General features: G+C 38.6%; 1 protein-coding gene across 6 annotated transcripts in view; it reads left to right on the plus strand.

Moving 5' to 3' along the window:
• Nucleotides 1-20,300, plus strand: part of HECW1 (HECT, C2 and WW domain containing E3 ubiquitin protein ligase 1) — a 320,240-nt gene that overhangs the window by 266,177 nt on the left and 33,763 nt on the right. For all 6 annotated transcript variants that reach the window (XM_084794159.1, XM_084794158.1, XM_084794162.1 and 3 more), the window contains 5 exons: nt 3,052-3,135; nt 3,747-3,856; nt 5,829-5,949; nt 6,689-6,802; nt 7,644-7,796. In XM_084794159.1, the coding sequence (XP_084650285.1) occupies nt 3,052-3,135; nt 3,747-3,856; nt 5,829-5,949; nt 6,689-6,802; nt 7,644-7,796 (582 nt within the window). The remainder of the gene's footprint in view (nt 1-3,051; nt 3,136-3,746; nt 3,857-5,828; nt 5,950-6,688; nt 6,803-7,643; nt 7,797-20,300) is intronic.

Genomic DNA, 20,300 nt, shown 5'->3' on the forward strand with positions numbered 1-20,300 from the left:
TCTCCAGTCAAGGCATGGTAGAGCTGGGTCATATGGTGGATTTGGTTTTAGCTTTCTGGGAATTCTGCACGAGATTTCCGGAGTGGCTGGACCAGTTTTCAGTCCACCAGCTGTGCATAAGAGTTTCCACTTCCCCACAGCCCCCGCCCCCATCATTTGTTGTCTGTTTTTTTTGTTTTGTTTTGTTTTGTTTTTTTGTTTTTGTTTTTTGTTTTTTGTTTTTTGATCTGTGTCATTCTGACCAGGATGGGATGAAATCTCAAAGTTGTTTTTGAAGGTACTATGGCCAGTTCGAGCATGGAGAGCAGGGCTCTGGCCAGCCTTGCCCTTCTCCCTTGATTCCCTCTGCCTTGTTAGAAACAATTAGATTACATCGCTAAAGCTAAACACCAGCGTCTATTCCCTTACTTAGCTTTTTCCTCCTTCTGAGACTGACTGCCAAAGCCCAGCTATCAAAGTATTGAAGTCCAGCAATCAAAAGCCCCTTCGGTTTACCTAATTAACATTCCCAATTAAAATCAAACACCTCATCCTAACACTGTGTCTCCCCTTTTATCTTTATAAAGTGACATTTATCTGTGTGTCACATCTGTCTCCTTTGTCCTCCAGGCCAGACACACCTTTCCCATCTCCCTTGTTCCCGTCCCTTCTCCTTCATCCTCTACTTTCTATCCTTGTCTCTTATTCCCTGCCCTTTGTCTATCTGGGACAAATAAATCTCCTTTGTGCTTGAGAAATTGCTCTTGCGGGTCCTGGACCAATAACGATTTCTTATAGTTTTGATTTTGATTTCCCTGACTGACAGGATGATGAACATTTTAAAAAGCTATTCCTTATCCATATCTTTGTTTCTTTAAGAAATCTTTGTTCATCTTCCAGGCCCATTTTTTTTTTTAATGGGTGATTTTGGTTTTTTACTGATTAGGTTTTTTTGTATATTCTAATATTGATACTGTGTCATAATATAACTTGCGAGGATTCTTTCCCATTCTGCGGGCTCTCTCTCTACCCCGTTGGTTGTACCAGCATCTTTCCCTCCTGTTGAGCAGATGTTAAGTCCAATCATACAGCTGCTGGTTACCGCACAGGTCTGAGTGACCTGTGTGACCCCTACTGCATACCTTATAGCATGCCGTGCTGGTCATTGCTGCAGTGATAGGCACGTGCCTGAGAGGACTGTTGGTTGCTTTCCTCCTTCTTCAGCTTTCAGGTCAGATCCATCGCAAGGGCCTCTGGTCCCTGTTTCCGAAGTGCGCAGTGTCCTTAACAATAGGGGCTTGCCTTCCCCCACTGCAGGGCAACCACGGGCAGTAAGTAGCAATACCCCATACTGTTGTTGGACAATCCTGACCAACAACTCAAGAGAGGGTTCTATGCCTGGTTTGGGAGGTAGGTTGTTAGATTCTTTGGCTCTTGGGGGAGGATTGTAAGCCCAGATGAGAAAATTCCCATTTAAGCTATATATGTATATACACTGACTTACTTACATGTATTATAGGTATTTTTAGGTAGAAAGTTAAGGAGCTGGGTTTCTGTCATCCGCTATAATGTATGTAGACCTGCCTGTTTTTTCTAAACCACAGTTAGAGAATCCACTAAAAAAAAAGTCTTCAATTTTAGAGGGAGTGAGGATGCATGGGAGGCATTGGGGGGAGGGTAGAAATGATGTAAGTACAATACTCATACATGAAATTCTAAGAAAAATAAAGATGTTACATGAAAAGTTTAAATAAAATGCCCATATATTTGGAATCATTGCCAAAAGAAAAGAACGCTGCATTGGCAGTATTCCCTGCTGGAGCAAGCTGGTAAAGGGTATATGGGATCTCTTTGTATTTCCTTTTGTTGTTATAAAAACAGAAAATCCCAACTATTTTAATTTACCAATAAAGACTAAGGAGCCAGATGCTGGGGTGAAAGCCTGCTAGCTCAGAGAAGCATAGAAAGCACCCAGGTGACCTTCCTACTCAGTGTACCTCACAGAAGGAAAAAGCCAAAAATCAAAAGCCAAAAGCCCTTTATTCTTTTCTTCTTTTCTATGCTGTCTTAAATACCTTTCCATTTAATCCCTGTCAGCTGGTTTCTTGTTCTGCCTCTTAACCTAGGGTTAACTTTATTAAATCCTGTGTACAGAAGGCTCTTGGATTAAAGGTGTGTGCTAGGGCTAAGCCACACCATAACCATCTGTTTATGATAACCAGGAAGTCCTTGGACTAAAGGTGTACGTTAGGGCTGAACCACACCAAACAAAAAACAGGTTTTTACAGTTCACAGTCTCAGGGTTCACAATGGTATCAAATATCCTACAACAGTTACATATGTGCCTCACCTGTTATCAAAATAAAATTTTTAATTAAAATTTTTAATATTTTAAAATAAAATCAATCCTCAAATTTTCTCCAAATTTAGCTGCAAAAGACAGAAGTTAATACATATGTAGAATATTACTGAGGAAAGTAGTATTGGTATTACTAGGGAAGCTAACTGAAAGGTCACTTGAGCAAAATAAATACTTCCTACCTGTAGATATACTTGAAATAATTTTCAGATTAGAGTTGGAGATCAGAACAGGTAACCTGTAGCTAAACAAAGACAGGTTGAAGTCTATGCTGTGACTTAACCTGGATGCCTTGTCATTCTAAAGCTCTAGGGCCCCTCTATTCCCAGGGTGGCATTATACATTTTCTATCAGTCACAAAATGTCCCTAGAAACAGCTTTCATTTGGTCCTCTTGTGACTTCCAATATACCTTGAGCCAAGAGCTTTTTACAGCTCCCCGTAGCTTTACTGTGTTCTTCTCTCTCAAGCCGACTCTGACTTTGCTGAGATCCTCAGCTTCTAAATCTGTGTGAGTCTCACAAAGAGCCACCCCTCACAAAGAGCGCCCTGGGAACTCAGAAGATGGCCTTTGAGTCTATGAAATGCAATAGATGTTGGAAGATTTGTTAGCCGTATTGCAAGAAGGGATAAAAATAGATCTAAAATTATTTATGTATTCCTTAGCTTTTGAGTTGATATGTAATTCTCGGTTTCTTTTCAACTGTGTTCTAGGGAGAAAATCCACTATATTCGGACAGAGGGCAGTCACGGGCTTGAGAAGTTGTCCTGTGATGCAGATCTAGTCATCTTGCTGAGGTAAGAAGTTGGACCTGCTCCTTTTCACCATTGACCATGTCCCCTGGAGGGGGAGACCTGGTGGCACTCAGAGGAAGGACAGCAGGTTACCAAGAAGAGACTTGATACCCTATGAGCATATACAGGGGGAGGAAATCCCCCTCAGGAACAGTCATAGGGGAGGGGAATAAGGGGAAAGTGGGAGGGAGGGAAGAATGGGAGGATACAAGGGATGGGATAACCATTGAGATGCAACAAGAATAAATTAATAACAAAAGGAAAGAAAAAAAAGGAAAGAAAAAAGAAGTTGGACCTGAGACCTTGAAAAGCCACAGTGGAGAGGTTGGAGAAGGGATGGGAGCCACCCTGCAAAGGGCGAGAATCAAACACTTTCCATTTGTTTTAAAAGATCCTGAAAGTAGAGACTGGCAGCCCCTGCTGTGTACCCTTATCTTTATCTTTAGATTACACCTAGAGCATTAGGGGCTGCGAGATTCCTAATGGAGACCTTTTGTAGGGTTAATAAAGGGTTAAAGAATCAGAGAGGTTCTAACTGCTCTTATACAATCTGCACACGCTTTCTCATGGTGAGGAGGACAGACAACTCACTTTCTTCTTTTTAACCTTTACAGTCTCTTTGAAGAAGAGATCATGTCCTATGTCCCCCTGCAATCTGCCTTCCACCCTGGGTATAGCTTCTCTCCCCGCTGTTCACCCTGTTCCTCACCCCAAAACTCACCAGGTAACTTGGAATTCTGGCCCAGTGTCACCTAAGTGGTCATGTGTGCTTTCACCAACTGAAGAGAAATATAAGATAGTTGTGTGTGTGTGTTCACATGTGCGTGCGCATGCACATTCTCTCTCTCTCTCTCTCTCTCTCTCTCTCTCTCTCTCTCTCTCTCTCTCTCTCTCTCTTCCCCCACCCCAGTGTATGTGTTCTCTCTCTCTTGCTTATTCTTTTCAATTTAGTAATCAAAATTACATTGTAAATCAGGTACTGACAAACTAAACTGCTGCCTGCTTTTATAACTTCTGGGAGCTAAAATGGGACTTGTTTATGTTTCTAAATGATTAAGAAATCAAATGAGATAGAACCTAATTAGTTAACCCAAGCTAGCCTCAAGCTTGTGGCTATCTTGAGATAGCCCCCCAGATAGTACAATTACCCAGGTGTGTCATTATACAATCAAACCTCAGTATATCTAACTAATGATCTCCTCATTCTTGTTCATATTTATATTTTCTGTGGGAACTTTCATACTTACAGCAGCAGATATGAGCAATACTAACAAAAACTGTATGGCCTGAAAAGCCTAAAATATTTATTTTCTGTCCTCTATAGAGGTGGGTCCCCACCTTAATTTGTCATTGCATCCTAATGGCTGTTCCAAGCATCTCAAAGGCACTTATTACAGGTGAAAGGAAGTTTGCATAGTAGTGATGTGAAGATCCTTGCTTATTTTAACATGAAGAATTAAATGTTGATTATCTGATAGTGTGAGTCATATAGTATAGTCAGTGTTCTTCAGAGTTGTCTAATATTTTGGGCTTTAAGTGTCCCCTTTAAGAACATTGCTTTATATAAATGTATACCACAGAAAATACTTATGGCTATTTCAGAAACTGTTGGAAATTCTTTTCTAATCCTACACCCATGTTCATTGATTTTTTTAAAAAATGAAACTCAAGGAAGGCTTTTAAAAATCAAACACTCTAAACCAACTCAGCCCCAAAATATATCACTTTGATATTTATATGTTGAGGAATGACAGGGAGATACTAAAGGTCTCCGTCTTCTGTAATAATTGGCATCATGCGGTAGTATCCAAGCTAAGCGGACATGGTCAGGCAGTGTTGGTTGACAGCACATGCCATGACAACATGCACAGTGCAAAGTATGCAAGTAGTGTATTCAGACCAAAACCGCAATGTAGCTGTGTGGAGCGCAGGAGAGCACTGCCAGAGCACGGAGGATTCATAGGTTTTAAATCAACTTCTGGTTGTTGCGTGTTCAGAAAAATTGTCTACAGCTTCCACATTCCAGTACACGGTTCATGAAATGTTGATCGAATGTAAACCCCTAAATGCTTGAGTCTTAGTGTATAAGCATTTTTTAAATTAAGCATCAGTATCAATACAGAAGCATGAAAAAATTATACATACTAAGGTCCTCTTGCCTCATTCTGCTTTCAGTCATTTCTTGTGGCAACTTATAAGACAACGTTTATTCAGTTCGTTTTATGTTAATATTTTTATTTGCCTAAATAATAAAGCAAGTCAAGCCAATTCTCATGATGGTGATTTCTGTTTGTTTTTGTTTCTGTTTGTTTGAGACAGGGTTTCTCAGTGGCCTTGGCTGTCCTGGACTCGCTTTGTAGACCAGGCTGAGATCCACCTGCCTCTGCCTCCCTGAGCGCTGGAATTACAGGCCTGCACCAGTGAGCCTGCCTCATGATGGTGCTTTTAATAGAAACACAACTTGAATAACTTAGTGGAAAATATAAACATCCCCATCAGAATCCATTTTTCTCTTTGCTATTTTGCTTCAGTTTAGTATAAAAGTAGCCAAGAGAGTGATAGCAGCGAAAGGGACTTCTTAGCGATGGCCACAAAGCCTAGCAGCATGCTTCAGTGGGCGCTTGCTGTGCTGTCACTCTGCACATTTGTTCCTGGATGAAAAGTGGTGACCAAGGACAGTGTGATTCTCTCTACAGGTTTACAGAGAGCCAGCGCAAGAGCCCCTTCACCATACCGAAGGGATTTTGAAGCGAAGCTCCGCAATTTTTACCGAAAACTGGAAGCCAAAGGATTTGGTCAGGGCCCGGGTAAAATAAAGTGAGTACCTAGCATTTGGCCCTAAATTAAGGTAGTAGCCTTTCTTACCTATTCACTTTTTCAATCAGTGAACATTGGATAATACTAAGACTAAGACTAAGACTATGGCATGAAAGGGAGGAATGAAAAAATTAGAAAACTGGAAGAGAAGGAGAAAAGTTTAATTAGAAGGGAGAAGAGAGGAAAGGGAAGGAAAAAGAGAAAGAATCATAGAATTAAGAAAAAGAGGACCGTGGCATCAATCAACAATAGACATTTCCAGAAAACAAAGACCCTTAAACTGAGCTAAAACCGTGTATTTCCATTCGTGTAAGAGTAATCAAGGCAAATCTTAATTCATTTCTCAGATATGTGAACTCTTTGCAACTTTGCAATGAAGTCCAAGTCAAATAAAGTAGGGGGGAAGCATTACCCGGCCCCCTGGGTTTATTATTTAAATTGAAAAGCCGAGATCAAACTTAAGATACCCGGTAACCTAAGGAACATACCAGTTAACAAAAAAAAAAAATTAAATATAGCTGATTGCGTCCAGTGACAAGCAGACATTGCTTCTTCCTGCATCAGTGTTTTGAATTTGTCAAGCCCAGGACCAAACTGAGAGGACCTCTGTCCTATCCTCTCTTCTCCCTTTTGAGAAGCCAACGAGCGAAGCCATAATAGTGAGCGCTCGTGGGTCACACACAACAGCTCTCAGTGCCCTGACTTCCGTGCTTCCATTCACCATCCCTTTTATTCTCAGGCTCATCATCCGTCGAGACCACTTGCTGGAGGGGACCTTCAATCAGGTCATGGCATACTCCCGGAAGGAGCTCCAGAGAAACAAGCTCTACATCACCTTTGTTGGAGAGGAGGGGTGAGGCACCAGGAGCTTCATACAGATAGATCAGTGTCGGGAAACCAAACCAGGAGTGAGGGGTAATTCCTCTCAGGAAAGAATAGAGTGGCTACAAACCATTGGCCTAAAGTGAGGCTGAGCATAGAATCTCAGTAAGCTTCCTTCTCTCCAGGCATTCTCAAGCCTTAGGCTTCTTGCTCTTTAGAGAAAAAGAAAAGAAAAAAAAAACCTGTGCTATTGGCATGTCTCAGGGTCTGAGATCCCATGACCAAAGTATAGCACAAAGTAAAATCCTGAACCACTGAACATTTACTTAGTAGGTATTGTAAATTTCGGAGAAAACAAAACCTCTTCCTTCCAAAATGCATATATCAAATTATATGCCAAAGTTTGCATGTGCTTTTTCTGCCTTCATGAGTCATCTAAGTGTGCAATGCAACTACCTAAAAGGCAAATGAAATTGGACTTGTAAGCTTGTAACTAACACACACACACACACACACACACACACACACACACACACACACACACACGTTTCTTATGCTCCCCACAAGGCCTTGTATGTAATAGGAAAGCTGTGTGTTTTATCCTATAGATATTTGATTATTGAAACATGGAAAGTTTAAAGACAACTACCATAGGAGTTCATTCATAGATATTTGGTTTTAAAATACCACCACAAATCAACTAACTACTATATCTTTGTTGTCTTCTAAAATTGGTACTTCCACTTGGAGTTCACTGTAAAGAGGAGTGACTGTCCCCTGCCTCTCAGAAAACATATCTGAAAGACCTCACTAGGACCTGGATATGAAACTATCACAAAAGTGAACTTCCCGGATCTTTGCTTTTTTTGCAGCCTGGACTACAGTGGCCCTTCTCGAGAGTTCTTCTTCCTGTTGTCTCAGGAGCTCTTCAACCCTTACTATGGACTCTTTGAGTATTCTGCAAATGACACTTACACAGTGCAAATCAGCCCGATGTCTGCGTTTGTAGAAAACTACCTTGAATGGTAAGGTCTCTAATGTTCACTTTCTTGTGTGCAAAACTTGTTATATTGGGCTGGAGAGATGGCTCGAGAAGTTAAGAGCAGTTGCTGCTCCTCCAGAGGTACTGAGTTCAAGTCCCAGCAACCACATGGTGGCTTGTAACCATCTATAATGAAATCTGGTGGCCTCTTCTGGTGTGCAGATGCACACACAGGCAGAACATATACATAATAAATAAAAGAAAATTTATCTTTCTTAATCAAAAGTCAGCAGCATTTCTCTGAGGTAACTGCATTTGGAGCAGTTAGTCAGGAATAGTTAAATCATAAGAGCAGATAACAGAGCCATAGAAGCAAGGATACTTGCTATTACAGAGAATGTAAGATAACTTACCAAAGACACTGATATTATTACTGTCAATTGATACAAGATAGAATAAATGCCTACCGAACACACTCTAAGAAGACATAGATTATAAAAGTTGATAATTGCACTGAAATCACAAAGGTGCCACTAGATGCTTCTCAGGGGTACTCGTGGTTTTAAAATTCTCATAGTTTGAACAAGTATGCCTTTAGCATTGGATTTGTATCTCACCATACAATAAATTCCATGAGTCAGATGACCTGTAAGCATTCATCTCATTTGAAAATTCAGTATTGATTTCATTGTCTTCTAATAAGCTATTTTATTATCAACCATAAGTGTGTATATGAAGATCAGGATCTGTCAGTTCTGCGTGGCTCTGTGGGATCAGTACCTCACGTGTTGTTGTTGAAGTAACCAGAAATCCTCACACAACTCTTAGTCACAGACACTTTGTCCGCTGCAACACCCCAGATTAAATGTAAAAACCTCCGCGATCTCAGGCGAGCCTTTTTGGGTTCTACAGATGGCTGATACCACCCCCTCTCTGAAGTATCTTCTTTATACTATTGTTGAATCTGTTGAGAATTCCTAGATGCATTCATTATTTTCCTCATTGTTGTGACAAAAACACAAGGTAAACAACGTAAGGAAGAAAGGATGATTTACGCTCATTATCTGAGGTCACAGTCCATCATGGAGGAAGCACGGTGCAAGAAGAGTGTGAGGTGTTTGGTCACATTGCTCTGAAATCAGGAAGCAGAGCGCTACGAACGCATGGACTGTTCTTGCTTTCTCCTCCTCATTCAAGCCTGTAGAGTCCTAACCTGTAGAATGGTGCCACTCACATTCAAGGTGTGCTTTCCCACCTCACTTAAATATCTCTAGGAATGCCCTAGACAAGCTCAGAAGTCTGCCTTCCAGATGATTCCTAACACTTCAAGCTTATACTCAAGATGAATCATCACAAGTCTGTTCCTTGTCAACTTAACACCCAAGCATAATGCTTTTTATATTTTTATTTACAATTTTTTATAAAACACATTTTTGTTTTGTTTGGTGCTTAGATTTTTCTAGTTTTCTTTTATCAAAAGAATTTTTTTCATGCAAAATATTCTGATTTTGGTTTCCCCACCCTCACTCCTCCAAGATTCTACCCACCTCCCTTCCAGTCCAAACTCACACCCAAATCTACAAACAGACATCTAAAGATAACAATAAAAATAAGATAAAACAAGAACCAGCACATGGGAATAGGAAAAAACAAACAAACAGAAGAAAGAAAGCCAAAGGAAAAAACTCAAGAAACACACATAGATGCAGAGGCACACACATTCATACACATAGGAATCCCACAGAAACACAAAACCAAAAGCCATAATATATGCGCAAAGGACCTATAAGGGAAGGGAGAGGGAAAGGGAGAGAGAGGAGGGAGGATGAGTCAGTCCTCAACAAACATTATGAGACAGAGAACCTCCAAAGATTTTCTTTATCCATTCTTCTACTGAGGGACACTTAGGCTGTTTCCATGTTCCAGCTATTATGAATAAGGCTGCTATGAACATGGTTGAGCATATGTCCTTGTTGCGTACTGGAGCATCTTTTGGGTATATTCCAAGGAGTGGAATAGCTAGGTCTTGAGGTAGCCCTATTCCCAGTTTTGAGATAGCTCCAAATAGATTTCCAAAGTGGTTGTACTAGTTTGCATTCCCACCAGAAATGAAGGAGTGTTCCTCTTTCTCCACATCCTCGCCAGCATATGGTGTCACTTGAGTTTTTTATCTTAGCCATTCTGATGGGTGTAAGATGGAATCTCAGAGTTGTTTGGATTTGCATTTCTCTGATGACTAAAGATGTTGAGCATTTCTTTAAGTGTTTCTCAGCCATTCGATATTCCTTTGTTGAGAATTCTCTGTTTAATTCTGAGCCCCATTTCTCAATTGGGTTATTTGGTTTTGGTTTTGTGGTGTTTAATTTCTTGAGTTCTTTATATATTTTGGATATTAGACCTTTGTCAGATGTAGGCTATTAAAAAAAAAGAAATTTCTGAAATGTGTGGACAAATGGATTGAACTAGGAATGATCATAATGAGTGAGTTAACCCAGAAGCAGAAAGACACAAATGGTATATACTTACTTATATCTGGACACTAGCCCAAAGGGCATGTCCCATGAAAGCCTTCATTTACCAGGAAAGCGGGATAGAGGTGAGGACATCCTACTGGGACTCTAGGTGAGAGAAGTATGGGAGATTGGGAAAATAGAAGGATCCAGAGGGTTGTAGAAACCTATAAGAACACTATGACGGGTAGATCTGGGCCCAGGGGTTCTGCTCAGCTATGGCACCAACCAAGGACAATGCATGCAGTAAGCATCAAATCCCTACCCAGAGCCAGCCAATGGACAGGACATTCTCCACAGTTAAGTGAAAAGTGGGGACTGACTTTCAGACAAACTCTGGTGCCCCATATTTAACCACATCTCCTTGATGGGGAGGCCGATGGCACTCAGAGGAAGGATAGCAGCCTACCAAGAAGAGACTTGATACCCTAGGATCATATACAGGGGGAGGAGGTCCCCCTCAGTCAGAGTTATGGGGGAGGGAATAGGGTGAAAGCAGGAGGGAGGGAGAAATGGGAGGATACAAAGGATGGGATAACAATTGATATGTAATATGAATATTACCAATAAAAAAAGAAATTTAAAAAAAGAACCTCCAAAGACGCTACTGAGTTCCTTTTGTGTTGACAATGCACAGCCTTAAGAGTGCTTTGTGTCCCCAGTGAGACTTTATTGGAGAGCACTAACTTTTTCTTTGCGAGTGGTCATCAATTGAGGATAGCTTCTGTACTAGGGATATGGACTTCTGTCCACTTGTGCTCTCAGTGCTAGGATTCCATTTGGTGCAGACCACGCAGGCCCTGAGCATGCTGCCACAGTCCCTGTGGGTTTGTATGTGCTTTGGCCCTGCTGTGTTTAGAGGGTCATGTTTCATTGGTGTTCTTACAACCTTTTTACCTCCATTTTTGCAGAGTTCCCTAGTCTCTGAAGGGAGGGATTTGATGGAAACATTCCATTTAGGACAGAATGTTTCAAGGTCTCTCACTCTCTGAACATCGTCCAGCTATGAGCCTCTATATTTGTTCTCATCTACCAGAATGTTTTTTAAGGGTCATGTTACCAGCATGTTCAACAGCTATGGCCAAGGCTGTTGGTTGCTCTCCACAAACTGACAGTAAGGCCCTATTGCTGAAGACAGCGCCTACACAACTCACTGAACATGGAAAAATCAAACTGGTGCTACCTAGAGCCTGCACCCCTATGGACTACTCTTAATGGTACCAAAAGGTAGTCTGCATGCTACCAAAGGAGAAAGATAAACACTAACCCAGCTACAAACTCTTGATAATCTGCATGCAAGATGTGCTAATGCAATAGTGACACAAAGCTTGTGGGAGTAACCAACCAATATCTGATCTAAGGCCCACTCCATGATACAGAGTCCATACTGGACACTGCTTAAGTGGCCATAAAATATATTTTGATCATGTCAGGTATGAGTTCCTTGGAAGAATACCATTTACTCCTTGGTCCCTTACTAGCTACCTAACTTCTATGGTAGTTCTAATTGAAACACTATCTAAAACTTAAAAGCTAGAATCCACATATGAGGAAAAAAAAAAAGAAATATTTGTCTTTGGGGCTTTGGGTTACCTTACTCAAGATGTCTGTTTCTAGTTCCAGTTATTTACCTGAAATTTCCATTTTTTTTCTGTCCTTTTGCTTATATTTCTCACTTTTTTATTTTTTAATTAAAATAGTATTATATCACATTCCCTCTCCCTTTCCTCCCTCTCATCCCTCCCAGTTGAGCTCCCTTAAACCCCTCCTATGTCCCAACACTCCAGTTGATAGTCTTTCTTCATTTATTATTATTGTTACATATCAATACAACCTGCGGAGTCCATTTTCTTGTTTATATATAAATGGTTCCAAGGCTGACCACTATGCACTGGGCAACCAATAAAGAGGATGAAACCTAGGAGAAGCTAATTCTTTAATTCTTTGTCTAGGGGTGGGACCCCATGAAAATTTTCCCTTTCTATGTTAATATGTTCACTTATACTTCCAATTCTCTGGTCTTGTTTATGCAGCCATTTCTAGGAGAGACTCTTTCACAGCAGACTTCCTGGTATTCTGGCTTTTAAAATGTCTCCATCCCTCTCTTCCTTGATGGTCCCTGATACAGGAGCCATGATGCGATATATCCATTAAGGCTGGGTACCCTGTGATCTACTGTTGTCTGCATTATGTCCAGTTGTGTTTTTCTGTGGGGAGGGAGAGAGAGAGCGGGAGAGAGAGAGAGAGAGAGAGAGAGAGAGAGAGAGAGAGAGAGAGAGAGACATCTTTGATGGGTGGAGTTGGAGCTACCCTCATCTGTGGGTTTATAAGGATAAGATTTAGAAAACAGTAAGGAATTATGCTGGACTAGCAAAGTAAAACTAATAGGTTGTTTGCTAAGGTCTGTGACTTCAGTAGCCCTGGAAAGCTGCCTATATTTCAAGTACCAAGCATGATTCCCCTCATGTTGAGGGGCCTTAAGTCGAATTAGATAGTTGTCCATTGCCACCAACATGCAAGTGCCACTTACTGAACCTTTAAGCATGTCTTGTCATCCTGGTGATCACCATGGTTCATAGATACGGTAGCTAAGTGGCTCTGTTTTGTTTGGCCCTTCCTTGGCAGGTTGCAAAATACTTCCTGGAACCACGTACACTAGACTTCAGGAAAGTGGCTTTCCAGCAGATGTCGCAGCTGACATCATGCGAATCCTATGTCTTAAGTATGCAATGTGATAGATTTGACTTTCAGCTTTTGGGGAACCCTTACATTGATTTCCATAGTGGTTTAGCAGTTTACATTCACCTCAGCAATGAATAAGTGTTTCCTTTTCTCTACATCCTCACCAGCATGTGCTGTTGTATGTTTTACTAATCTTGATCATTATCACTAAGATAAGATAAAATGCAAAGAAGTTTTAATTTTCATTTCCTGATGGACAAGGATAATGAACATTTTGTGGTTTTCAGACATTTAAGACAAATGATGTGTTTCATTATTTGACAATACTGTATAGTTCTATACTCCATATTTAAAATTGATTATTTCCTTAAAATAATTTATCTTATTTAAAAATTTTATACAATATATTTTATCATGTAATTTCCTCTCCCCGATTCCTCCCATATCTCCCCACCCCGCTACATGTAATCTTTCTCTCTCCTCCTCCTCCTTCTTTCTCAAAACATAAAATAAGAATAAATTCAAACAAACTAAAGACAAAACAATTAATGTGACAAAAAATTAATATGACAAAAAATACTTCCCCAAAACAAAAAACATGGAATCCATTTGGTGTTAGCCAACTGCTCCTAGGCATGAGGCCTGCCCTGCACAGTGGCTGATATGCCAAGTGACACTAATTATTTTATGGTCAGCTTTTTAAAAAAGCATATTCTAGATACTAACATTCTGTCATATGTATAACTTGTATATTTTTTCATTTTCCACTTTTCCAATTTAATGGAAATATTTTTCCATTCTGTAGGTTGCCACTTTGCATGAATAATCTTGTCATTTGCTGTATAGATTGTGTTTAGTTTCATGAGATTCCATTTACTTATTTCTGATCTTAGTGCCTGTGACCAGTGTCCTGTTCCAAAAAATCCTTTTCTGTGACAATCCAATCAAGTTTATTTCCTTCTTTCTCTTTTCAACTCAAGGTATCTGGTCTTATGTTGAGGTCCTTGATCCATTTGGAGTTGAGTTTTGTGTAGGATGATAGGTATGGATTTTTTTTTACATACAGCTACCCAATTTGACCAGGATCATTTGCTGAAGATGTCATCTATTCTCCAGTGTGTTCTTTTGGCTGCTTTGTCAATGATCGGGTGTCTGTAGGTGCATGTCTGGGTCTTCAATTCAGTTCCATCTATCATATATGTTGTTATGCCAATAGCACATTGTTTCATTGCTATAGTTCTGTCATACAACTTGAAATCTTGGATGGTGATACCTTCAGCAGTTCTTTTATTATTCAGAATTATTTTACCTATCCTGAGTTGTTATGTTTTCATATAAAGTTGAAATTGTTGTTTTGTCTTTTTTTTTTCCATTTCTATGGGAGATCTTCCCATATTCTGATGCTTTCTTCAATTTCTTTCTTCAATGCTTTAACATTTTTAATTATGCAAGTCTTTCCTTGCTTGATTAGTTATCCCAAGGTATTTTTTAGGCTATTGTGAAAAGTACTGTTTTCCTTGTTCTTTCTCAGTATGTTGTCATTTGTATATAAGAAAACTATCTATCGCTGTTTGTGTATTAATTTTGTATCCTCCTACTTCATTGAAAGAGCTTATCAGCTGTAAATGTTTCCTGATGGAGTGTGTGTGTGTGTGTGTGTGTGTGTGTGTGTGTGTGTAATCATTTACATATAAAATCATTTCATCTGCAAATAAGGATCTTGACTTCTTCTCTTCCTATTTCTAGCCCTTGATCTCCTACAGTTGCCTTATTGCTCTACCTGTAACTTCAAGTACTATATTGAATAGGGATGAAGAGGGCAGACATCCTGCTTTGTGTTTTCTCTCTATTTAAGATAATGATGCCTGTGTGTTTTCTGTAAATTGCCTTTATAATGTTGAAGTCTGTCCTTTGTATCCCTAACTTCTCCAAGACTTTCAACATGGGGGCTATTGGATCCTTTCAAAGGCCTTTTATGCATCTATGATATAATCATGTGATTTTTGTCTTTAAATCTGGATTACATGTGTTGACTCCATATACTGAACCACTCTTGAATATCCAGGATAAAGCCAACTTAATCACGGTAGTTAATATTTTTGATGTGTTCTTGAATATGTTTGCAATTTTTCTTATTTTACACCAGTAGTTTTATTGCAATATGCACTGATACACAATTAGAGATAAAATGTTCTGGCATTTCTAAGAATTTCATGGAAAGCAAACATAGCCATCCAGGTAGTGGTAACAATATTTTTCCAAGCACCCCCCAAAAAGAAAAACTAACAAGCTTTTACATGTGATAACTCAGAAAAACAAAGCCTTGTTCTTGTCCATAAAACTTGAGTTTAAGAAAACTGCTGTTGTGAAATGAGCTAAGAAGGAAAGGTTTCTTTTGTTATTTCAAAGTCCTTCCTCTGTGTCTCATTTCAACAACCCAAGTGGCTGTTACGCCCTTTGGGAGGCCATGTGTTTGGAGACTAATGGGATCTGTTTATAAGATCAATGATTATAATGTCACCTTAATTTAAAGGAAAGGATAAACTACAAAAGCTATGTCCTACACCATGCTCTTTTCACAAGACTCACTTAAAAGGTTACGATTACCATAACATTTTAACTCAATTAGAGATCATTGGAAAAAGCTTGCTTTTATATCCACAAAAATGCTCTGCCTTCTCATGAGCTCAGAGCAAACAGTTTATGGCCTGAGAAGTTGCTTGTTCTAGGAAAGCAGACACCAGCTTGCTCGGAGTCACACAGGCATTGTTTTGTATACACCTTGTAAAAGACAGAAGGAATCTTGACCATTTCCACTCAGTAGTCATTGCAACAGTTCGATGTTTAATGCCCTTTAGTGCCCAAATACACAGATGCATTCTAAGGGGAAAACCACTAGGGCATTTTGAAGAAAGATGCTACACATTATATAGCTTGGGAACAAAAGAAAGAGAATCTGAAGCAGAGCCCGAGTATTTCCATATAGAAAAGCACTCTAGGAGAAAAGTGCTCATGAACATTAAAACCCAAGTGCATATAAATACATTTGGTTAATCTGTGCTGTGACAAATAGAAATTCTATCAGATAATCTGCTAGGTAACACATTCGACTGTCTAAGTAGAAGAACATAGACACTGTTGTATATATTTATACATATATGTTTATATAACTCAGGTCATAAAAATTTGTTTTAAATGCATTCACTTAAAGCCCACATCTCTAAAAACAAATACATTAAGCTGCTAATAGCTAATTCTGAGTTCCTTACCAAGCCTCTCAGAACAGCTTCTTAACAATGGCAGGGGACCATTAGCTGCCCTTAAAGCAGTAAGCACTGAAATGCAGTCACAGCATTGAGGCAGCATCCCCCATGCACAGGCGCAGCTGTGTCTGGGAACAATGTCTTCACTTCCTCCGTGTTCATTCAACCGCTGCGTGCTCAGGGAGCAGCTAGGTGCTGCGCGCCGCTGAGGACCGGTGACAAGACAGAGGCTGAGCAATGGTGCAAATCTTGAATATGGCTTTAAGTATTCACACTAGACTCTCGCTGGACTCATTGGACTACCCCTGGACTACCAGATGAAGAACTGGTCTTCACAGAAGAAAAATTGGTCTTAAGGAAGTAAATCAACATCACTTCCTAACCAAAGGAGTCAGTGCCATTGCCCTTGGGCTTTGTTTGAGAGAACTAACACCATTTGTGTTTGATATTGCTCCCAGAGATCACAGTGAGTGGGTGTGATGATCCCACTGAGATAAAACAGAAAGAGACCTGGAATCCAAAGGAAGCAAAGTTCCCAGAAGAACAGCACATAAAAGACCCAGAGCTCCATATCTAAGTGTCTGCATGGGAACCTGGGACATCAGACACTATAGTTCAAACAACAGAAATAGGTAAACATTCAAAGTAAAGCCTAAAGGCAGGATGTGATTCACCGAAAAATGAGATTATATTTATTTGTTTGTTTGTATTTCATTGAATTCAGCCTTAAATTGATTATTTCTTCCAATCTACTCTGTGGGGGTATTGTTTGTTCTTTTTTGCTAGACCTTTCAAGTGTATCGTTATTAATATGAGCTCTCTCTTTAATATAGACAGTGCTATAAACTTGCCTCTTAGAACTGCCTTGTGTCTCATAGGTTTGCATATGTTGTGTTTTTATTTTCATGCAATTCTAAAAGGCTTTTTATTCCCTTCTCAATTTTTACCTTGACCCAATTTTCACTCAGTAATGAGTTGTTTAGTTTCCATAAGTTTGTACGTTTTCTGCTGCTTCTATTGTTGTTGATATCTAGTTTTAATACATGGTTGTCAGGTAAAATGTGGAGATTTGTTTCAATTTTCCTATACTCATTGACACTTGCTTTGTGTCCTAATATGTGGTCAATGATGGAGAAAGTTCCATTGGTTGCTGAGAAGAAAGTATATTCTTTAGTGTTTGGGTAGAATGTTCTGCAGATATCTGCTAGGTCCATTTGATTCATGACATTATTTAACTCAAGAAATTAGTTTTTGCCAGAATAGGCTTTCTGTTAGTGAGAGTCGGGCGTTGAAGTCTTCTACCATCTCTATGATATGATCAAATCATGTGATTTTGGCTGGCTTCATGAAATTGGGTGCCCTTGTGTTTGGCACCTGAGTGCTTAGAATCGCAACATCCTCTTGGTGGAGGTTTCTTTAATGAGTGTGTATTCTCCTTTATCCCTTCTTACTAGTTTTGGTTTGAATTCTATTTTGTCAGATGTTAAAATGGGTATGCCTAATTGCTTCAGATGACGTCTGTCCTTGATATGTATATTTCTTGGATACAGCGGAAAGATAGATTCTGTTTTCAAATCTAATCTCTTAATATGAGTTTCTGCTTATTTAATTGGAACCATTAATATTGATAGTTACTATTGAGCAGTGTTACTAATTCCTAATAGCTTATTCTTGATTTTTCTCATCTTTTGATTAACTGTTCTGAGATTATTTATTCCTTGTGTCTTCTTGGGTGTAATTAGTCTTTTCTCATACTGAAATTCTTCTTCTGGAGTTAAATTAGTGGACAAGAAAACTGCTAAATTTATATTTATTATGAAACATTTTCCTTTTTCTGGTACTTGTGATTTATAGTTTTGATGGGTATAGTGATATAGATTAACATATGTGTATCTTCTAGAACTTGTAGAGCATCTGTTCAGGCCCTTCTGGCTTTCAGAGTCTCAGTTTAAAAGTCAGACATTATTCTAATGAGTCTGCCTTTATAGGTGAGATGGTCTTATTCATTTGAAGCATTTAATATGTATATTTTGTCGTTTGATTATGGTGTATCATGAGAGGTTTATTTTCTGATCCTACCTACTTGATTTTCTGTATGCCTCTTTTCCCTCATTGGGCATCTCTTTCTTTAGATTAGTAAATTTTCTTTAATTTTATTCAAAATATTGTCTGTGCCTTTGACCTGAGAGGTTTTTTTATACTTTATACCAATTATTCATAGGTTTGATCTTTTCATGGTGTCCCAGATTTCTTGGATGTTTTTAGCCTGAACTTTTTAAATTTAACATTTTATTTGACAGAGTTTTTAATTTTTTTTTTCTACATTGTCTTCAAAACCTGAAATTCTCTCTTCCACATCTTTTAATTTGTTGCTTGGGCTTATCGCTGAGATTTTTTGTTTAGCTTTCTGAGTTTTTCATTTCAAGCTTTATTTCAGTGTGTGTGTGTATGTGTGTTTGTGTTGTTGTTGTTGTTGTTGTTTAAGAGAAAGATTCTATTTCTTTATTAAATTCTATTTTCATGTCTTAAATTATTTTTATTCTTTTATTCAATGGTTTATGTTTTCAGTCTTCATTAAGGCACTTATTCATATCCTCCTGAAAGTCCATGAACATGTTTATAATTGCTATTTTGAAGTCATCTTCTTATGATTCTGATAAATTGCTTTTCTCGTGGCCTGTTACAACACAGTAAGGTTGCTGGATTCCAGAGGAGGTGCTGGGAGTCTAGGCAAGTGGAGTTATGATGTTTGAAGTGTTTCTTGCTGTCTCCTTCTTTTCCTGTGACTTCTTGAGAAGCAAATGGTAAAGGCTGTGGAGAAGACATTGGGATATTTATTCAAACAGGGAACAGGCAGAACAGGCAAGTCATAGGGTATTGGATTGACACCAAGATTTATGCTTGCCATCTCTCATGTATGTTCCATTCAGGAAGTAACATTATAACCCTCTAAATGTATATTATACAGCATTAAATATAACATGTAATGTTATATAATAGTAATATTATATTATATATAAATGATACATATTATATATAATAGTATGTCAAAATATGGCATAGCATACAAATTACACTTTATATAATCACTCAATTTCCCTCATTAGCTTATAAACATAATATTTGAAGTAATGTCTCAGAGGTCATGAGTTCAAATTATCAATAAAAAAATAAAATTTCGCATTATGTATCTTATCATATAGGACAGTGATAGGCTTGTGGGTGAAAGCTTCACTAATTTAACAAATATCAGTTGAATGTACTATATGTTAGATCACAAAGATGAAATAAGCAAATCTCTTCTCTCTAAAATCAGGAGAAATACATACACCAACAATTTCAATAAACTATCTTAAGTACTAAGGGTCACATGGTGGGGAGGTGTAGTCACTGACTCATAGCATTAAGATAGAGGAGGGTCCTATGGTAACTTTTAAAAAGTCGTAAGTCAAGCTACCATAAGTTGAGCAGCAACTTCATGCAACCAAAATACCATATTTGACACAAAGTTGGATGTAGCAGGACAGAGTCAGTTCTATAAATCATATATAAAAAAGGGATTATGAAATACTTAAAGTTGGGGGTAGAGATGGAAATACAAGTTCTCAAAATATTTCCCAATTTTTCCTTGAATTTAATCATAATCTATAATAACTTTTGATTTTTTATTTTTAATTGTATCAGTTTGGGTCCTCTTTTCCATCTGCTTAGCTTAGCTAGAAATTTGTCAGTCTCGGTTCAATCTTCGGCTTTTTGTTTGAGAGAGTTTGTGTATTATTCTTTTTTGGCTCCACTCCACTAACTTTTTATGTGCTCTACACTGAGGTTTCATTGTTGATTTTTTGTTTGAATAACTTATCCATAAATGAAGTGGGAATGTTGAAATTATCCATTTTTACATCAGAATGTATCTGATTTTAATGTGTTAGTGTTTATTTTATAACACTGAGAACTCTAAAGTGAGGTTTGTATGCATTATAATTATTTTATTTTCCTAGCAAATTTCTCCCTTTACTTAAATGTATTAGTCTTATTTTTTAAGATTTCTTTTTAATTATGTGTATATGACTGTCTGTGTAGAGCATGTATATG

Source organism: Acomys minous (genome assembly GCF_964271855.1).
Source record: "Acomys minous genome assembly, chromosome: 9".
NCBI lineage: Eukaryota > Metazoa > Chordata > Mammalia > Rodentia > Muridae > Acomys > Acomys minous.